General features: G+C 38.7%; 1 protein-coding gene across 2 annotated transcripts in view; it reads left to right on the top strand.

Annotated features, from left to right (window-relative positions):
- Window positions 1–18,100, top strand: part of ABCC4 (ATP binding cassette subfamily C member 4) — a 221,236-nt gene that overhangs the window by 74,892 nt on the left and 128,244 nt on the right. For both annotated transcript variants that reach the window (XM_030567487.1, XM_030567495.1), the window contains 8 exons: window positions 445–539; window positions 666–752; window positions 8,311–8,407; window positions 9,819–10,034; window positions 12,934–13,074; window positions 14,712–14,749; window positions 15,173–15,273; window positions 17,005–17,151. In XM_030567487.1, coding sequence (XP_030423347.1) covers window positions 445–539; window positions 666–752; window positions 8,311–8,407; window positions 9,819–10,034; window positions 12,934–13,074; window positions 14,712–14,749; window positions 15,173–15,273; window positions 17,005–17,151 — 922 coding nt within the window. The remainder of the gene's footprint in view (window positions 1–444; window positions 540–665; window positions 753–8,310; window positions 8,408–9,818; window positions 10,035–12,933; window positions 13,075–14,711; window positions 14,750–15,172; window positions 15,274–17,004; window positions 17,152–18,100) is intronic.

Below are 18,100 nucleotides of genomic sequence, written 5' to 3'. Positions count from 1 at the left end.
AATATTAAAATCAGTAGTCTATAATATAGACTAATTGCTTATTAAATTTTATACTGATTAGTGTACTTAAGGGGTAGTCTGAGCCCAGCAAGTAGGTGTATGGGGCCATAGATCCTCCGCAAGCTATCTGTATGGCATTGAAAGTAACCATACACCCTCCAACAATAGAACTAGGCAACTTATGGCCCAATTTTTTTTCTGTCCCACTTACCCCTTCTGCTTCTTGCTTGGAGGTCAGTCATGTTATGTTATATTGTTCAAATACCTTATCTTGTATACCTGATACCTACTTTTTTAATACACTGATGAAAGAAAATAGCTTCAGTATCTTGGTAAAATAATTAAATAACTACTAAATACTTTGGGAAGGTAATTTTGATTCAGATGTAGGAGATATTCCTTTTAGAAAGAATTTTTACCACAATATGTTCTCCATATCCACAGGACATGGATTTGTTAGAAGATGGTGACCTAACTGTGATAGGAGATCGTGGCGCTACACTGAGTGGCGGTCAGAAAGCCCGTGTAAATCTTGCCAGGTAAATATTATTGTTTCTTGTAATATCTGGTGGTACCTATCATAGACACTAGTGACTAATATAAGCAAGTTAACTATAAGAATGTATTTGGCACTGACTTGACTAACATTTCTTTAAATGTTGTAGAGCAGTGTATCAAGATGCAGACATCTACCTCTTGGATGATCCACTGAGTGCAGTAGATGCAGAAGTTAGCAGACACTTGTTTGAAAAGTATGTTACTATTTTGTTTTCCTTTGAATTTTAATTTAGATTTACTGTTTCCAAATGGGGAAATTTGGAAAAAAACATTGTTTTTAGAGACAATTCTCCTTCTGTATCTTATATTATCAGTATTTTCTTCCTGAACTTATTCTTTAAGATATTTGTATGGAAGCAGTTACCTGTTCATGCTGTTTCATTCCTCACTTGAATCCATAATCTGTTTTTGAGGCCATAATAAATAGGACTATATGTTCTTTAAGAAAAAAAGTGCCATTTTCCTTGGAGCAAAATGGCAAATTTCATAGGGCAATATTACATTTGTTGAGCAAGTTTTAATCCCTAGTACCAACCAAACATTAGTTTATAATGTTTCAGTCTATACCTGAAGAAAGAAACAAAGAATTTTCATTCATTTTTTTACCCTGTTAGAGCTTTATGTTGTTAACTGCAACTGTTTCTTCTAAGTGGCTAGGAGAAGCGTCTCCCTTCTCTTTTAAATTCTTGAGTTATTTTACTCTTCTCTCATTCTTGATAGTTTAACCCATCTCAGGCAAATGAAATAAGGAGTCATGTCCTCTTGTCTAGACACTTGAGAGCAGTATGAGGAGAAAGAAAAGAGAAAACACATTCCCCATAGAAGAAAGGGGAATCTAACCCTTCCCTTATTCCCAAGGAAAATAGAGCTGTTCTTTGTGAGAATCAGGTTCCCTTTCTCATAAATTACTGTGGGTTTTTTTCTTTTCTCCCATTTCTGCTTTCAGAGGTCTTCTCTGCAAGCCCAGATAGATAACTCAAGAACAGTTAAGTAGGCCAATGTACCTGGTATGCTCCTATCTCTATTGACAGGTCTCATCCAAGGCCTGTTGCAAGTCTGAAGAAAGATTCCCATTGACTTCAGTGAGCTTTGGATTGTTTTCTTGATCATATCTACGTTTGTCATGATTTTCTTTAGTGGATGCAAATTCAATCTTGCACACACTTCCATAGCCATGCAGAAAAGTAACATTTAGGTTTAGATAATTATACATCTGAATACTTATTGGTGTAGGTGGTTCTCTGATTTGCAGCTGCATTTTCAGACCATTTGAAAGTTGGGTTCAAAATATGTATTTTTTTTCACATTCTTATTCCATCAGACTGATTTTGTTGTTTCAGTATCTGAAATACACTTCTGTGAGCCAGCACTACCTGCTTTGTAGGTCTTAAATAAGACTTTAGTGGCATATAGGCTTTGTGCTAGACTTGTGTGCAGGGGAGAATTTTGCCTTCTATGATTGGTGTGCATCCCTGATCACTTATAAAGCTCATATATTCTGATGCTCTCCACTGCATTCCCATGTACACTGAGCTACACTGTTTCCTTTTCTGCTTCTTGTGGGAGGGCTACTTCCAATTTTAATGTCTTCAATTTTCGTTACATAGACTGCAAAGAAGAAAGGAAAGGGCATACGTACTGTTTTAGAGGTTAATCTTCCAGCTTGATAGTTCCAGATCCATTATTTCTGAGTTCATACAGTACCTAGCACAGTGAGGTCCATGACTGGGGCTACTAGCTGTTATTGCAGTACAAATAATGTTTTCCTACCAATAAACGCCATAAAGAGGCTAGACGACATTGGTTCATTGGCATGTGATCTCCCATTGCTGCTGAATGGCATGTAGAATGAGATATTTAGAAACTCAGAAAAGAAATAAAAGTTCTTTTCAGTCTGCTTTTCCAAACTCTAGAGTAAAAAACCAAGATCTGTTATGAGGGAGGAAGACTTGGAGAACAGCTCTTTCTGTGATTGCACATGTCCATTCCAATGATGCAGACTTCGGCAGGATCGGTGGGAACCACTGAGCCATGGTTGCCAGGGAGAGACTCCTTGTCATCAGAGTCAGAAGGGGGTTGTACTCCTGTCCTCAAGTCGTCTGTACCTGGCTGTGCACCTGGGCCATGGAATACCATCGGGTACTTGGCCTCCTGATCACTGGCCTGTGACCATGCAGTGGCCTTTTTGGAACCTATGGGCTTTTCCCCCAATGCAGGAACCCCAGTCAAGGCATTCCTATTTGCTGACCTCTGAAGGAAGGGCACCCCCACACCTTTGGGTAGCACCCAATCCAGACTTTGGTACCAAGGCCATGGCCATATACCAGGAGCAGGTGCATTGAGATCCAATCAGCACAGAAGGTGAGGAGGAGTGCCCTCAGCCAGTGTGAGGCTCCTCTGTCTCCTCTCTTGACGTTACCGTGTTGGGAGCAGGTACGTCACCTCCCCATAATGACTAGAAGGCCCACCAGGACTTGTTGAAAAGGACGGTCCAAAATTTGGACATACAGGTGGAGGAAGTCAAAGAGTCCTCCTATAATTTGGTTGTCATCCTGACCCTGGTGGGCCTGTCAAGGATAACCCTCAGTGAGGCCATCATGGACTCTACTTCATTTAGTCAACATTCCAGGCTTTAGACATGCTAATAAATGCACAGAAATCTACCTCCATAGAAGATAGTGTTTTTTTGGAATGGTGCTCGATTTCTCCTAAGTCAGAGCCTTCCTCCGAGAAGGCTGGTTTCAGATAATCGCATCCCTGATAGTACTCCTCAGAGACCATCCCATTATAACAGCCTGTTCTTGTCTGAGGCCGTTGGGTCACATGCCCTCATGCATGTTTTTGGTGCAGCATGCATGACTACACCTCAGGTCCCTCCAGCTGTGGCTGGCCTCAGCGTATGCACCTAACCGCCATTATTTGGACTTGGTCATCACTTTATCTTCTCTGGTCCTCACCTCCCTCAGTTGGTGGCTGGACCCATAGACAATTTGCGTGGGCATTCCCTTCTCACAGTCCCATCCGCCAATTTCCCTGGTCTTGGACCCATCAGCACTAGGTTGGGGAGCACACTTACGGCCACTCGCGACTCAAGGCCTATGGTCTCCATAAGAACTCTCGCTACACATCAGTGTCAGAGATCTCTGGGCAGTTCGCCTGGTCTGTCAAGCAGTTTTGCCTCATATTTCGGGAAGGTGCTTATAGGCGCAACACTGCAGCCATGTTCTACCTCAACAGGAAGGGAGGTACTTGCTGTTCCCCACTGTCGGTACCATACCATTCTGTAGATCCCTTCAACTTTTCACAGTGATCGCTGAAAGGGTGAAAGGTCTACCTCTCTCTGCTCAGAGACTTTTGTCATGGATCACATCATGCATTCTCACGTGTTATAATCAGTTGGGTGTTCCGCCACCAGTTATCTTGACTGCCCACTCCACAAGAGTGCAAGCATCTTCAGCATCAGCATTCCTGGCTCAGGTGCCTATTCAGGACATTTGCAGAGTGGCTTCTTGGTCGTCTGTGCATATGTTTTTTACTCATTGTACAACAGACTAGGTTTATGCCAGTTTTGGTCAAGCTGTTTTACAGTCACCACGTCCATCCCACTTCCTATACAACTGCTTGGGAGTCACCTACAGTGGAATGGACATGTGGAATCACTCAAAAGAGAAAAAAAAAAGTTTACTAAGCTTTCTGTAACTGTTGTTCTTCAAGATGTGTTGCACACGTCCATTCCGAGACCCTCCCTCCTACCTCTCTACACCAGAGTTGGCTAGAAAGAAGGAACTGAGGGGGTGCAGGGTTGGCCAGGCCCATTATACTGGCACTAAAAGTGCATTGCACCAGAGCTGTCCCAGCGGATACACTGAGGGAAACTTTTCTGGTGACTGTGTTTGAGGCATACACGCAGCTATGTTGGAATGGACGTGCAACACATCTCAAAGAACTACAGTTACAAAAAGGTTAGTAACCATTTTTTTCTATCCACAGTCTTCATGGATACCTCTTTGAAAGCAGAAGTTTTCTTCTGATACCTCCATAACAGCTGTAGAATTGGGAAAGGTCTACATCAGGGTTTGGCAACCTTTCAGAAGTGGTGTGCCGAGTCTTCATTTGTTCACTCTAATTGAAGGTTTCGTGTTCCAGTAATACATCTTAACGTTTTTAGAAGGCGTCTTTCTCTAAGTCTATAATATATAACTAAACTATTGTTGTATGTAAAGTAAATAAGGTTTTTAAAATGTTTTAAGAAGCTTCATTTCAAATTTAAATTAAAATGCAGAGTCCTCCGGACTGGTGGCCAGGACCTGGGCAGTGTGAGTGCCACTGAAAATCAGCTCGCCTGTGCCATAGGTTGCCTACCCTGGTCTTCATTTTATTGGCATTCAGCAGCTAGCTGAAATGAGTAACAAATTTTGGCATATGCTTTAAAGTCTGCTGGTTCCCAACCATGCTAGATAGAACTGAACTCTGAGCATGATCTTTTGTATTTGTAGAATATCAAGCTGTGGGATGTTTCAAAGACAGCACTTTTGAGTCCTGATAGCAATTGTGTGAACAGCAGAGCAAAGAGCAATGGATGGGATGAGAGAAGTGGAGAACTTTTAAATGAGAACTTTAAATGAACATGTTATTTCACCAACTCTAACCTGCTCTTCCTTTTGATTTTACCAGAACAGATTTCAATATATTAATGCTAAATAAAACAAAGTAGTATTATCTGGCCAACCCAAACCCAAGTTCAACTATTCCATTTTCTCTAAAGTTGTGATTTGTGTAGATTGTGTAATTTGCTTTACACAAATTATCTATCTCATAATAACTAGAGATTATGCTAGTTCTTTTCCTTGTAGTTCAACTATATCACTAGTACACCACAGTTCATGCTGAAGCATCTCATGAAATGGGAATATATGTAGCAAAATAAGTGTGAAAGGAGAAATGGCATCATAGAAGTTTGTGCATTCAGCATCTCCTCATGGTATACCACATATTTTGTTCTTTAGTAAGTTGTAGAGAATTTTGACCTGCATTTGTAAAAGACTTTGTTACTTAGTTTCTGAAAACCTGTTTAAATAAAAGTCACTGAAATTTGCAGAAATACTTTGAGGCTCCTACTCCCCAAACCCTTAATACTTGACAGGAAAAAGAGTAGAAAATAAGAGTGAATGAACAAAACAAATATAAATCAATAACAAAGGCCCTGATCCTGCAAACATTTGTGCATGTGCTTAACTTCACAACCATATTTCCATTGAAATCAATAGGATTGACAGGAGTACAGTTAAGCATGTGCATAAGGTGCCAAAAAGAGAACGCTCAGGGGGAAATACACAATTTAAAATGTGTACATAGCTCACTCAATCTCTCTCGCGCGCTCTTTCTCTCTCTTTCAGGGTTGTGTTTTTTGCAGAGGTGAAAAAATAAAACTAAAAAATGTCTTCAAACAGGATTACATTAGTGAGAATGAGGAACCTTTTAGTTCATGCCATCAGTGTCCACATAGGAGAGTTACAAATGCAGCGCTTTGTTGCATGCTGCTATTCAGACTCTCTGTAGTCCAAAGTGCAGGCAATGTTGGCACATCCTTACTTATCACGAGTGCCAATGTATAGGACCTGGAGGGAGAGAACAAAGTTATATCTAATAAATGTAATAACACTGATCAATTTAAATATTTCATTTTTGAAATTGACTAAACTTAATTGATACTATGGAGAGGAAAGATTGAAAAGAATAAACAAATTGAGATACTTTTTTCCACTCTAATCTTTCAGTTATGGTAGTAATCTTAGGTGCTACTTGGAACAATAGCAGGTAAAAAAATTTAGACCGAAATGTTGCTTCTTTGAAGTTGGTATCTCTTTAAAAAAACTTCCAAATGACTAAAATCATGTATTTATAAAATTAGATTCTAAGATTTGTAGTGATGATGATATCCTGAGTCCTTCCAGTGGTAGAAGCAAGTATCATTTCCAGGGAAATCTGAGAATCTTCTTTTCCAATGAGACAAAGCTCCTGTTTCTAGCTTGGCGAGTTTGTGAAATATTGGACCGTAAACATGTCAATGGGGCAAGATTTGACAATTGCCAAATCTGCACTTCAGAATAATGTAATTTTGGAGGGAAATTCCACGTTTTAGTCTTGCTTCTGACTAATGTGGAGGAATTCATTGTGCTTCTGAAGGTGGAAAGCAATTTGGATTAAAGTGAACATGAAATGATATACAATTTTAAGGAAAGGAATGAGTGAGAGCAGCAGAACAAAGGATTAAAAAAAAGCATACTTTAACAAAGAACTGGTACGTTAGGCCCCCTGGGAAGAAAATCTAAGGGCCGTTATAAAGAGGACAGTAAATTGTTCTTCATGTCCACTAAAGATAGGACAAAAAGTAATCAGTTTAGCGCTTGTTTACATGAACAATTAGATTGCGTGAAGGTGGGGTGTGAATCTTTCCCTTGCTATTCCTGCCACAGTCTAACTGTCCCTGTGTGTTCTTTTGATGCACATTAACTGTTTGATATTACTCTTTGAGCTGGTCCCATTTCAAAGAGGGCTGGATCAAAGCATTGTGACGAACTGTTAATGTGCATCTGCAGGGTGCACACGGACAGGTAGACCACAGCAGGCTAGTGCATGGTAGATTCACATCCCATCTTGCTGCAATCTAATTGTTTGTGTAGACAAGCCCTAAATCTGCAACGAGAGAGAGAGATCAGATATCAGGAAAAACTTGCTAACTGTAAGGATAGTTAACCACTGGAATAGGATTCCAAAGGACCTAACTAGACTTCCTGTTGTTGGAGGTTTTTAAGAACAGGTAGTACCCTTTTTTTTTTTTTTTTTTGGAGCAACTCTATCCCTTTACAAAATGAGACTTTCTAATGTAATCTAGATGGAATGGGGCCATTAGTACATTGATTTCAATAAAGGTGATTCTACTTTAAATAAATTTGATCCTGCTGTCTGTGTGTAGGCTACCTTACTATTCACAAAATTTCAGGGCATTATTTCTCAGTTGTGTGAGGTCGCAATGCCACACACTGAAATATGGCCTGGTCACCCCTTCATCTGGGGCATGAGAGAGGGATGATACCACAGAGACAGGTGAGCTCCCTTGCTGTGATGGTGGGATGGAAGAGGGTGAGCTATGCTTGAAGGATCCCCCGCTATACACATATTTGAGTCAATATGGTCCAGGCCAATAATAATAATGTTCACTCCTCCTGTTAGTATTAATTACATACGCCACAAACTTTTGGAAATTTAGCTCACAGAAGTTGAATGTTGCCCTTGTTTTGGATAATTGTCTACACTACAATATGTTGCCTAACTTCATTCACTTCTGTGAATTTCATTTTGATTAAATAGGTCTGTTCTGCTCGTAGCCCTGTTTACTTTAAGACATGTACATGTATTAATAATAGGCTTAATGCAGAATTATAAGATTTTCTTAGTAATCTCTTTTCTCTAAAATCAGAAATTTTCATTCACAATTTGGTTTACTTCACTACTTTGTAAGAATACAGTATTTAAATAAGAGATTCCCATAGTGCGGTGTTCAGTGTATTAGAGACATGCCAAGTTAACATAATTTTGACAAGTACATTATTTTGGATGTCTGCCTGTGGTGGTATTTTTCTTCCTTGAAGACAAAGTAATTAATATATGTAGTTTTATAAATATTTCTGCAATGTACAAAAATGTTTTAGAACATTAATGTGCTGTCAGTTTCTTTCCTTCTGTTTTCAGGTGTATTTATCGGGCCTTGCACCAAAAGGTCTCTATTTTAGTGACTCATCAGTTGCAGTACCTCCATGCTGTAAACCAGATTTTGATTTTAAAAGAGGTAACTGATATCACTGGCTAGCTTTTAAAACTCAGCTGTTGCTTCTACTTATTCATACCCTGAAGATAAAAATGTGAAGAGTTAGGAAAAGTGATTTTCTATAAAATATAATTACTGTTTATAAATGTATTTTATGTCTCCTAAAGATATTCTTTAAGTGTATCTGTTATTAACAACAGAAGCTGAGAAGAGTTTTCTTAGAATACCTCAGGGCTGTCCAGAGTGGGGGGCAAGTGGGGCAGTTTTCCCCAGGCTCCGGGTCCTGCAGGGGCCCCCACGACAATATAGTATTCTATAGTATTGCAACTTTTTTTTTATGGAAGGGGCCTCTGAAATTGCTTTGCCCCAGGCCCCCTGAATCCTCTGGGTGGCCCTGGAATATCTTGCCTGAAAAATTTGAACTGGTATATTATCATATTGTATATTCTGCTTGTAGGAAAGTGATTTTTATTGAGTATTTAAAACTTTGTTCATTGTTAAGATTTATTTTAGTGCCTTAATAAATAGGTGGGCAGCGGGAAGAGCAGGAGAAACTGTATTAATTAGACTCTGCACCTCAGTTCCCTTTTAATTAAAAGCTGAGAAAAGGCCATATATATCTGAGACCAACGAGTCTTCCAGCAAAAGCAGAGAGCCCCAGACTTGAGGGTCCTAAATACTCAAGATTTAAAAAAAAAAAATAAAAATGCAGGATTGTCCCCCTATTTTTTAAGATTGGGAGAAACAGGACCCTTTAGGCCTTCATTATACTTCATAAAGTTGCAAAAAAAAAAAAAAAAAAAAAAAAAGGGCCACAACACCCATTTTTTTCCTTGTCAGATCACCTTGAAGATACAGTAATCTCTGGCATAGGTGCAAAAGATTGGATTGTGTTGGGGTTTTTTAGGCTGGAACACATGGGTGAAATTCTGTGTGGCTCCTCTAAGAGCATGGGGAGTAAAGAGGGCTAAGGTAGCTTTAAGACCTCCCAGTTCTTGGGAGGCTCCACAACCCCTGGCATATCGCATAAGCTAAGAGACCTGTTTATGATACGGAAGCCTGTCTCTAAGCTGTAAAGCTACCTTCTGCAGGTCCTGCAATGAAGGAATCTCCCACCCCGTCCAGATCTGCGTCCCTTTATAGCACTCTGACCCATTTACCTGGCATGAAGGGGCTGGTTTGCAGGAGGTAATGATCTTGCCTGTTATGCCTTGCTACAGAAAAAGAATAGATAATTGGAAGGATTTAACCTTTCAGTGTTATGAGGTGAGGGTTTCTAAGAAATCTCTTGAGCTTTTATTTACAGACAGTACATGTGTCAAAAACCATGAGGCTCCAGTAATGAAGAGGTATGCAACAGATTGTTAAATTCACCCTGTACAGAATATGCACACACAATGTGAACAACATTTTAAAAAATATTTTGCTGTAGGGTAAAATGGTGGGGAAAGGGACCTATTCAGAGTTCCTGAATTCTGGAATCGATTTTGCTTCCCTTTTGAAAAAAAATGAAGAGGTTGAACAGTCACCAATTCCTGGAATCCCCACTATGAAGTCAGCAAGGAACCGCACCTTTTCACAGTCCTCTGTCTGGTCACAAGATTCCTTGGTGCAGTCACAGAAAGATGGAACAGTAGATCAGCCACCTGTGAGTACATAAAATATGAATTAACATATTACTTAATTTTTTTTCAAACTGTGATATTCTTATGATCGGGTAGGCTAACATTGAGGAGAGATGACCACTGAAGCAGGGAGACAAGCCACCAGTGAGGAGATTCTGAATCTGAAACAGCTTCCCTGGCACACATGGAACTGAATCTGTGACCCTTGCATTCCCAGACCATTGCTCTAACCCCCTGAGCCAGAGAGATGGGCTATAAATATGTGTATACATAAGGGCTATGTCAGGGTTTCTCAAACAGGGGTTGCTGCTTGTCTAGGGAAAGCCCCTGGCGGGCCAGGCCGGTGTGTTTACCTGCCCCGTCCGCAGGTCCGTCCGATCACGGCTCCCACTGGCCGCCAATCACGGCTCCGGGCCAATGGGAGCCGCTGGAAGCAGCGGCAAGTAAGTCCCTCGGCCCGTGCAGCTTCCAGCAGCCCCTATTGGCCCGGAGCAGTGATCCTTGGCCAGTGGGAGCTGCGATTGGCCGGACCTGCGGATGGTGCAGGTAAACAAACTGGCCCAGCCCACCAGGGGCTTTCCCTACACAGCGGTGAACCCTCTTTGAGAAACCCTGGGCTATGTGCTCTCCATCCCTGTGCATATAAATACCATTATTTAGTCTTGTCCTAAAAAAGAGAATATATACATACATATAAAAAATAAATAAAAAGGAGGGGCAAGGGTTCTTCTCTGTATTTTGTTTTCTGTATTTTAAGACTGTTTAGAATATTAATTTTAGGCCAACAAAACTTGATATTTTACTGTAATTTGTCAGTGATTGGTTATATTTGTTTAAACTCCCTCCCCATCAGCTGGTACTAAAGCCGATGGGCTCAATTTTTTCATCAAATGTGCCCATAGCATGCTATCTGAGAGCCAACCTCAGGGCAGACTGTCAAGAAGCACGGCAGAGACCCCAAGCTGGTTGTGAATTCTGTAATTAGATTTCACCAACCCAGTAACAAATATGCACTCCTAATTCACTATAACAACTCACCGTGGAGTCACAGACATCCCCTTGGGCATTCCAAGCTGTCTGGCCACCCAGGCAAGCTGGACTTAGTGATAGTTGGTTGCAGTACAACAAAGATCACAACACATGCAAGTAGCTTCCAGTCCCAAGAGACCAGTTACTTACTGCAGGTCAATTTATACCTTAGCTCTCACACCAAAGAGAGTGCTTGTAGCCAATCCTATAGTAAACTAACTAAGGATTTATTAACTAGGAAAAAGAAATGAGAGAATTATTATAAGGTAAAAGCAGGTTTCCAAAAGGTGACAGAACTGTAGTAATCTATCAGCTATGACTGTCTTTTACGGTTGGCTCTGGGGTATCTGCTTCTCTTTCGTAGCTCCGGCCGTGTAAAAGTCCAAAAAGCAAAAGAGAGTTGAAAATTTTTCTTGTCGACTATTTTTATTTCCTTCTCCCAGAATTCAAAAGCTGATGGGATGAGCCCTTTTGCAAGTAGCCTCTTCATGGCTATGAAAGCCAATTAACAAAGTCTTTGTATTATGATGTCCCTTAGTGTCTCATTTAATTATGATAGCCCTTCTTGATGAGGAGAAGATGATCCCCCCTGACAGGTTCACAGTTTCAGAGCAAACAGTTTTTACAGTTACAAAGCAAAAACTTTAATATTACCTTATAGCATTTAATAAAGTTATTTTAAGTTGCTGCATGCATTAATCTCACTTACAAGCATTTCATAAAGTCTAAACACTAAACATATTGTTATAAGTCCCGTACCCATCTTAACCATACTAATACGCAGGTGAAACAGACTGGTTTCCAGCAATGAATTGTCAGTGCTCAGCTGAGGCTTAAAGCTTTGGCATGAGTTGGCACCTGGTTGCCAGCATCACAGCCCAGGCCATGCAAAATGCCAGTAGTAATATACAAACCCAGAACAGATTATCGTTCTCTCCTAGGTGTGTGTATACTGAGTTCCTCTGCTCCCCTCCCATCCGCAATGGGGGTCTGTCATTCCCCCTGTTCCTACACAATCATATCCCTGGACATCTAAATGAAACATTGTGTATTTCACTGTATTATGTTCATGTCTGTGTGTCTCTCTTCCTTTTTCTCTTTGCTTTTTCAGTGTTCACTATAATTAACTTTTCTTTTTCCTTGTTCCTCAAACTAATTTTCTTCATTTGTCATCCTCTCCTTCTGTTTTCCCCACTAAAAGCTCCCTTGTGGGCACTTACTATTCGGAGAATTTATTAGAAGAAATTGACTGGAATTTTGTGGCTCTTGCAATCTGAACTGTTTCAAGGGAGTTGCTCCTGTTGAGTTTGATCCATTAAAGAGATGAAGGTGCACAGTTTTTGACTATAGTTTTTTTTTTTTGTTTGTTTTTTAAGAACTTGATTCAGAAACGCACATGTTTAAACTGTTCCTATTCAGGGAAGTATTTAAATACATGCTTAAGCTCTCTTTCTGAATTTGGATTCTTTCCCACATTGTGATCTTGGTCTCTGGAACCTTTATTACTGATGTTGATACACAAGAGAGAAAAAACTCAGGTTGGCTCTCAGTTGAGGTTTAGTTTGCAGCACTGGCAGTTAGAACAAACATCTAGTTACTTGTAAACTAAGTACTTTTAACATGGAGTCACTGAGAGAAAAAGATGGAACCCCAGAATCCCGTTTTGCAGAGTCAAATTCTTGAAGTAGTACTGCACTGTTAGATTGAATTTCCTGTCTTCTGTTGCTTTTGTCACAATGCTAACATTTTAAAAATATTTTAATAAGTATAATTTTATCTCCTTATTTACAATATTGCTGATTCACAACTATGATCTATCAGTAACTTTTTCTGGAACCATGACTTTAATATGAATTTTAGCATTAGTTTTCTTATCCATTTTATTTTTTATAGACTGAACCTTTGGTGACTGCACTGCCAGAAGAGAGCCGGTCTGAGGGAAAAATAAACTTCAAGATTTACAGGAAATATTTTGCTGCTGGAGCAAACTACTTTGTAATTTTTATACTTTTACTTCTAAATATTTTGGCACAGGTAAGATATCTGATGGATGCCACAAATAATAAAGAATGGATTTATGTTTTGTGTTTACATTAACATTGTGTACTGAATAGCTGTTTTGATGTTTAAGTGAAAAGCTTTTGATACATGATGCTCTTATGTATAATCATGTTAATACTTGGCAGTATACCTGATCAAATCTGATAATATCTGAATGTGGTTTCTGTAGTTTAAATTTGTACTCCGATGGCACATTAGGGTAATAATCCTCAGTTCAAAGTCCTACTGATCAATTTAAAGCATTTTGTGTTGTATAATTTATTTTATATTGCCATTCATACAAATTGTATCCCACTACCCTTCTCAGAGATACATTATGTAATTACTAAATTAAATAAAAATAATGGCAGCCATAGATTGCATTTGAGGTATAGCTATGGGAGAAAATGTGTTTTCAGTTCAGAACTGAAATATGCTGTGTGGCTAATGAGACAGAGTGATAGAGGCTGTTCCTGACATAAGAGCTAGGGAGGAGAACTCCTCCTGCCAACAAACAGAAGATTATGGAAAGAGGTCAGAGGCTGTTGTTTACCAAGCAGAAGGAGTAGGGAATAGGAAATAGAGGAAGACTATACATCTGAGGCAAGCTGGAGCAAGTTTGTGAAGGAGTTTTTATCAAGGAGAACAATTCTGAACTGTATCCTGAAGTGAATGGGGAACCAGTGAAGTTATTTTGAGGATGGTATGATGTGGACTTGTTACTGTGTTGTGGTGAGAAAGTTCAAAGGAATTCTGTGGACATGATTGGTCTTGGCTTTGAAGATAAGTTTGAGGAAATAAGAGAATTTGCACAGGGTCATTGAATTGAGACCATCTATGTTTGGGAAGATGGTGAATATGATCTGATCTCTCTGGGTAGACATACAGTATTTTAATTGAATTGAACAGAGGTAGATTTTGAGATAAATTAAGCTCTGTTACAGAGCTTGTAAGATCATAGTCATCTCTGGTTGGGGAGTTCTTTTCAGTTTTTCCATCCTTTTAACATTGTGTTCCTAATTATCTCCTATAAAAATAAAGTTCTGAACTGATAACATCAGGAGTTGGCTCTTATGCCTGTGAGTGTATGTACTAAGCAAGAAGCAGTTTGGGAGATGTCTACAATAGGGAGTTTAGGAAGGGAAAGACCCAGCCCTTTGCTATATAAATGAACATCTGTTAGAGAGAGTTGTTATGGCTGTTTTTTGTTGAACGTCTTGCTTTCCCCTTGTTTCACCATCATGCAGTTCTCATAACCAGGTAACTTCTTTCCTTCTGGAGACTGAGGGTTCTAGCTCTCCTAATATTCCCTGCAAATCACTGCTGGTCTTGGAAAAATCAGCTCATGCACTTTCATATGGATGCCTAGTATTTGATTTTACTAAATATACAGTGAGGTGTACAACTAACAGAAGAATGAGGTTGGGCCTTAAATATATATGCACCACCAGCTCAGTATAGTATATGGAGAGGGGGTGGGGAGGGAAGGGGCTGGTTTGGGATGGGCAGCATATTTTTTTAATGACAGATTTTATCAGGGGGACATAGAACAATGACTGAGGAAATTTTAGTTCTCTGGTACTATATACTTTTTATAAATTAATGCAAATGTTTGATTTTATTTATTCAAGGTTGCTTATGTGCTTCAGGATTGGTGGCTTTCATACTGGTAGGTTATTTGACTTCTTGCAGAGAAGGGCTGTATAATTAATAGAAAACAGTAATATATGTAGGGGAGGGGGGAAGCCTGTTTCAAGAAAATTCAAAGTTTGTTCAACTTTCCTTCTAATCCCCTCCTATTTTATTTGTGGGAGAAAATAAAGTTCTTGCAGTAAAAGTGTGACTCATAATAGTCTGCATCCATGTATAATCCATGACAGCATGAACTCAAATGATATTTAGAATTGGAGATCTTGATTGAAGTTCAATTTAAAAGTGGTAGAAGGTACATGTGAATAATATAATAAATGTACAGGGATATGGCAAACTTCAGGTATGTTTTTCCAGTTTCAGAATGATTAGATAATGCCTGGCTTAAGTGATCTTCCTGTTTATATTGATGATAATTTATCTTTTGCATACATTTCTGTAGGTCAAACCAGCAAGAAAAGCTGAATGTCACAGCACATGGAAATAGTGGAATGAATGAGACTAGACATCTAGATCTTAGCTTCTATTTAGGAATATATGCAGGTAAAAATATTTTAATCATTTGCTTCATTATAATAGAGGGTTTTGAAAGGAACACTTTAAGTAGCAGTGTGGGAAAATAGGATTTCTAACAGTGATTCAGTATTGTCTGAGCAGATTAGCAGACTGAGCCTTGTTTCCTGACTAAATTAATTGGAATAATTAAAAAAAAAAAAACTCTAGTAGAAGCAATAGATTGAATGTAGACTCCTAATTTGCTCTGTACTGGATTTTGGAAGGTAAACCAGGAATTGAGTATTCAAAAAGGCAGTCACTGTAAACTTGTGGCTGTTGTCTATACTAATAGGTTGTTTCAGCTAAATCGTCAATCATTATATGTGTGGGCAAGAGGGATTAGAAATTGATCTTCATTCTGCAACTCTGTGTTCCAGTTTTTGTTTATATACAGTGATGGCTTTTTAAAAGTCACGGTGGGTATGTTCCTTCTGAAGTTCTGTAGCAAAATAAAGCATCTTTGATAGGTACACAGAACTGCGGAGGAGGGGGGACAGCAGGTGAGGGTCCGGGGTGAACCTCCTGAGCCAGGAGCTCAGAGGCTGGGCAGGAACGTCCCACGGGCCACGGTAGTTTGCCCACCTCTGTAGCAGAGGCTCATGCATGAAGCTCCAGTGGTCCCAGGTCCAATCCCACACGACGACCAGGGTCGGCATTACACAGTTTCACAGGGCTACACATTATGAGTAAGGGTAGCAGAATCTGGCATTTTATGATTGTACAATCAAATCATTTTACAAATAATAAAGTAATTATACAGATTTAAGGCAAGATTTGTGTATGCTAACAAAATAAAGATATATTTGATCTATTGAAATTTTAAGATATCTCGATAGAATTTTTTTTTTAATCGAAAACAATAGGTTGGTACAATGTTCATTTTACAGAAATCAATTTAAACCTCAATCCAAAAAAATCTTAAAAACCAAATGCAAAAGGATATATCTAATAGTCTAATGTGATCTCTGCCTATTGTTACCATTTCTGAATATTTGCAAAAGGCTATGTTTTGTTTCAGATCCTGCGTGATGTGGGGGGAAATAAATGCTACAGTATTTCCTTCTCAACCTTTGTGTAAAACAGAGATTCAGAAAAGTAAAGGATATGTTACTGATGTAGAACTCTAAGCCAGCGGAAGCTACTGCAAATAGCATGGTACAATTGATAGACTATATAAAGTGGTTGACATTTAAAAACTCACCATTTCCCACTGTTGCCATACAGGGAGATCTGAAATATAGCCAATTTCCCCTATCCTTAGAATGGGAAATAATTGGTCACTATGTGGTTAATACCTGTTGGAAAATGTTGACTTTTCAGTAGTGACCAACATAAGCCACGATTACGTGTAATACTGTATAAAGAATTACATGACAGAATGGATGTGCAAAGGATAGTATACAGACTATCAGATAGTTCATGAAATTTCCTGTGGTGGTATAAAGTCATGCCTCTTTGTAAATGGTATAAAAATAAACTCTTTAAATTGACAGTTAATTTTAGGATAAATTAAACTATTAACAAGTTTATAATAATGCTTCTTACTGGAGAGAGCATTCATCCTGAGTCTTAAGCTTTAAGATTAGGATTTGCTTCATGTGAACTGTCTGAACACAACTCTGAACAAAATGGATATAGTTTTAACCAAAATGCTCTTGCACTGTATCATTAAAGAGCTAGATCTGTGTATATATTGTGACCGTTTTTGTTTAATTTTAGGATTGACGATGGCTACCGTACTGTTTGGCATAGTGAGAAGTCTGTTGGTATTCACAGTTCTTGTGAATGCTGGTCAAACTTTGCACAACAAAATGTTTCAATCACTTTTGAAAGCTCCAGTGTTGTTCTTTGACAGAAACCCTATAGGTAAGATGAACGTTTTAAAAAATTACATAGTATACATCATTAAGTATGATAAGAAAAATAAAACAAATGTATGGTAATCCAAATGAAGTCTTCTGATATTCACACAGTTTTGCTTTTTAAAAAGTAAATCTTCATATTTACTACTACATCATATCAGTTAGAAAGCTAGAGTTTCATTATTTAAAGCATATTAGTAACTGACTGATCTTATTCTGGATATCTACCTAATCCTGTATTTGCATATGCAGACAGAAACTGTTATATTTGTATTGCACACTTATCTACCAGTTGTATTACTAATTACTTGATTTGTGAACATGAGTTTTAAGTTTTTCTGGGTGTAACAAGCATACGTGCATTTTTGTGAGGGAATCTGTAGTTTCTTTCATTGGAAAATTGACCCTAAATATTATTTGTGACTGGCAAAGATGTGTACAGAGATTATTTAAAAAAATCTATTTAAACTATGGTATAGCTGTGCAAAAATGTGTGGAAACAACAGTTTGGACAGTGACTGTAAAAACAACTCACTCCCATACCCAGAATGGATAGAAAACAAAACTCTGCAATTTAAAAGATAAAATCTGGGTCAGTATCCTTAAATGGAAAAGGGAAAGATGTTGGAATGCAAAGTACACCTGATAAATTTGTAATGTGATTATAAGATTTGAGGAGGGGGAGAAGTGAAAGGAAGCGAAAGTGAAGCAGAGTGAGGAGGAGTGGGGAAAAAAAATACCAAGAGGAGAATCACTGGTCTTTGAGAAATGGAAGGATAATGTGATGTGTTCCTATAGTAGTTTTTCTGTTATAAAACACATCTTCCAGGATTGTGAGAACAAGTCTAGGTTGCTGTTAATTGAGAGAATTATTATTTTTCCTTTGCATAAATGTTCATGTGAAGTAAAAAGCAGTAGATGTGAGATTATAAGTGCAGTAGATAGCCATAGTA

Source organism: Gopherus evgoodei, chromosome 1, assembly GCF_007399415.2.
Source record: "Gopherus evgoodei ecotype Sinaloan lineage chromosome 1, rGopEvg1_v1.p, whole genome shotgun sequence".
Classification (NCBI taxonomy): domain Eukaryota; kingdom Metazoa; phylum Chordata; order Testudines; family Testudinidae; genus Gopherus; species Gopherus evgoodei.
This window is presented reverse-complemented; position numbering and strand designations above follow the sequence as displayed.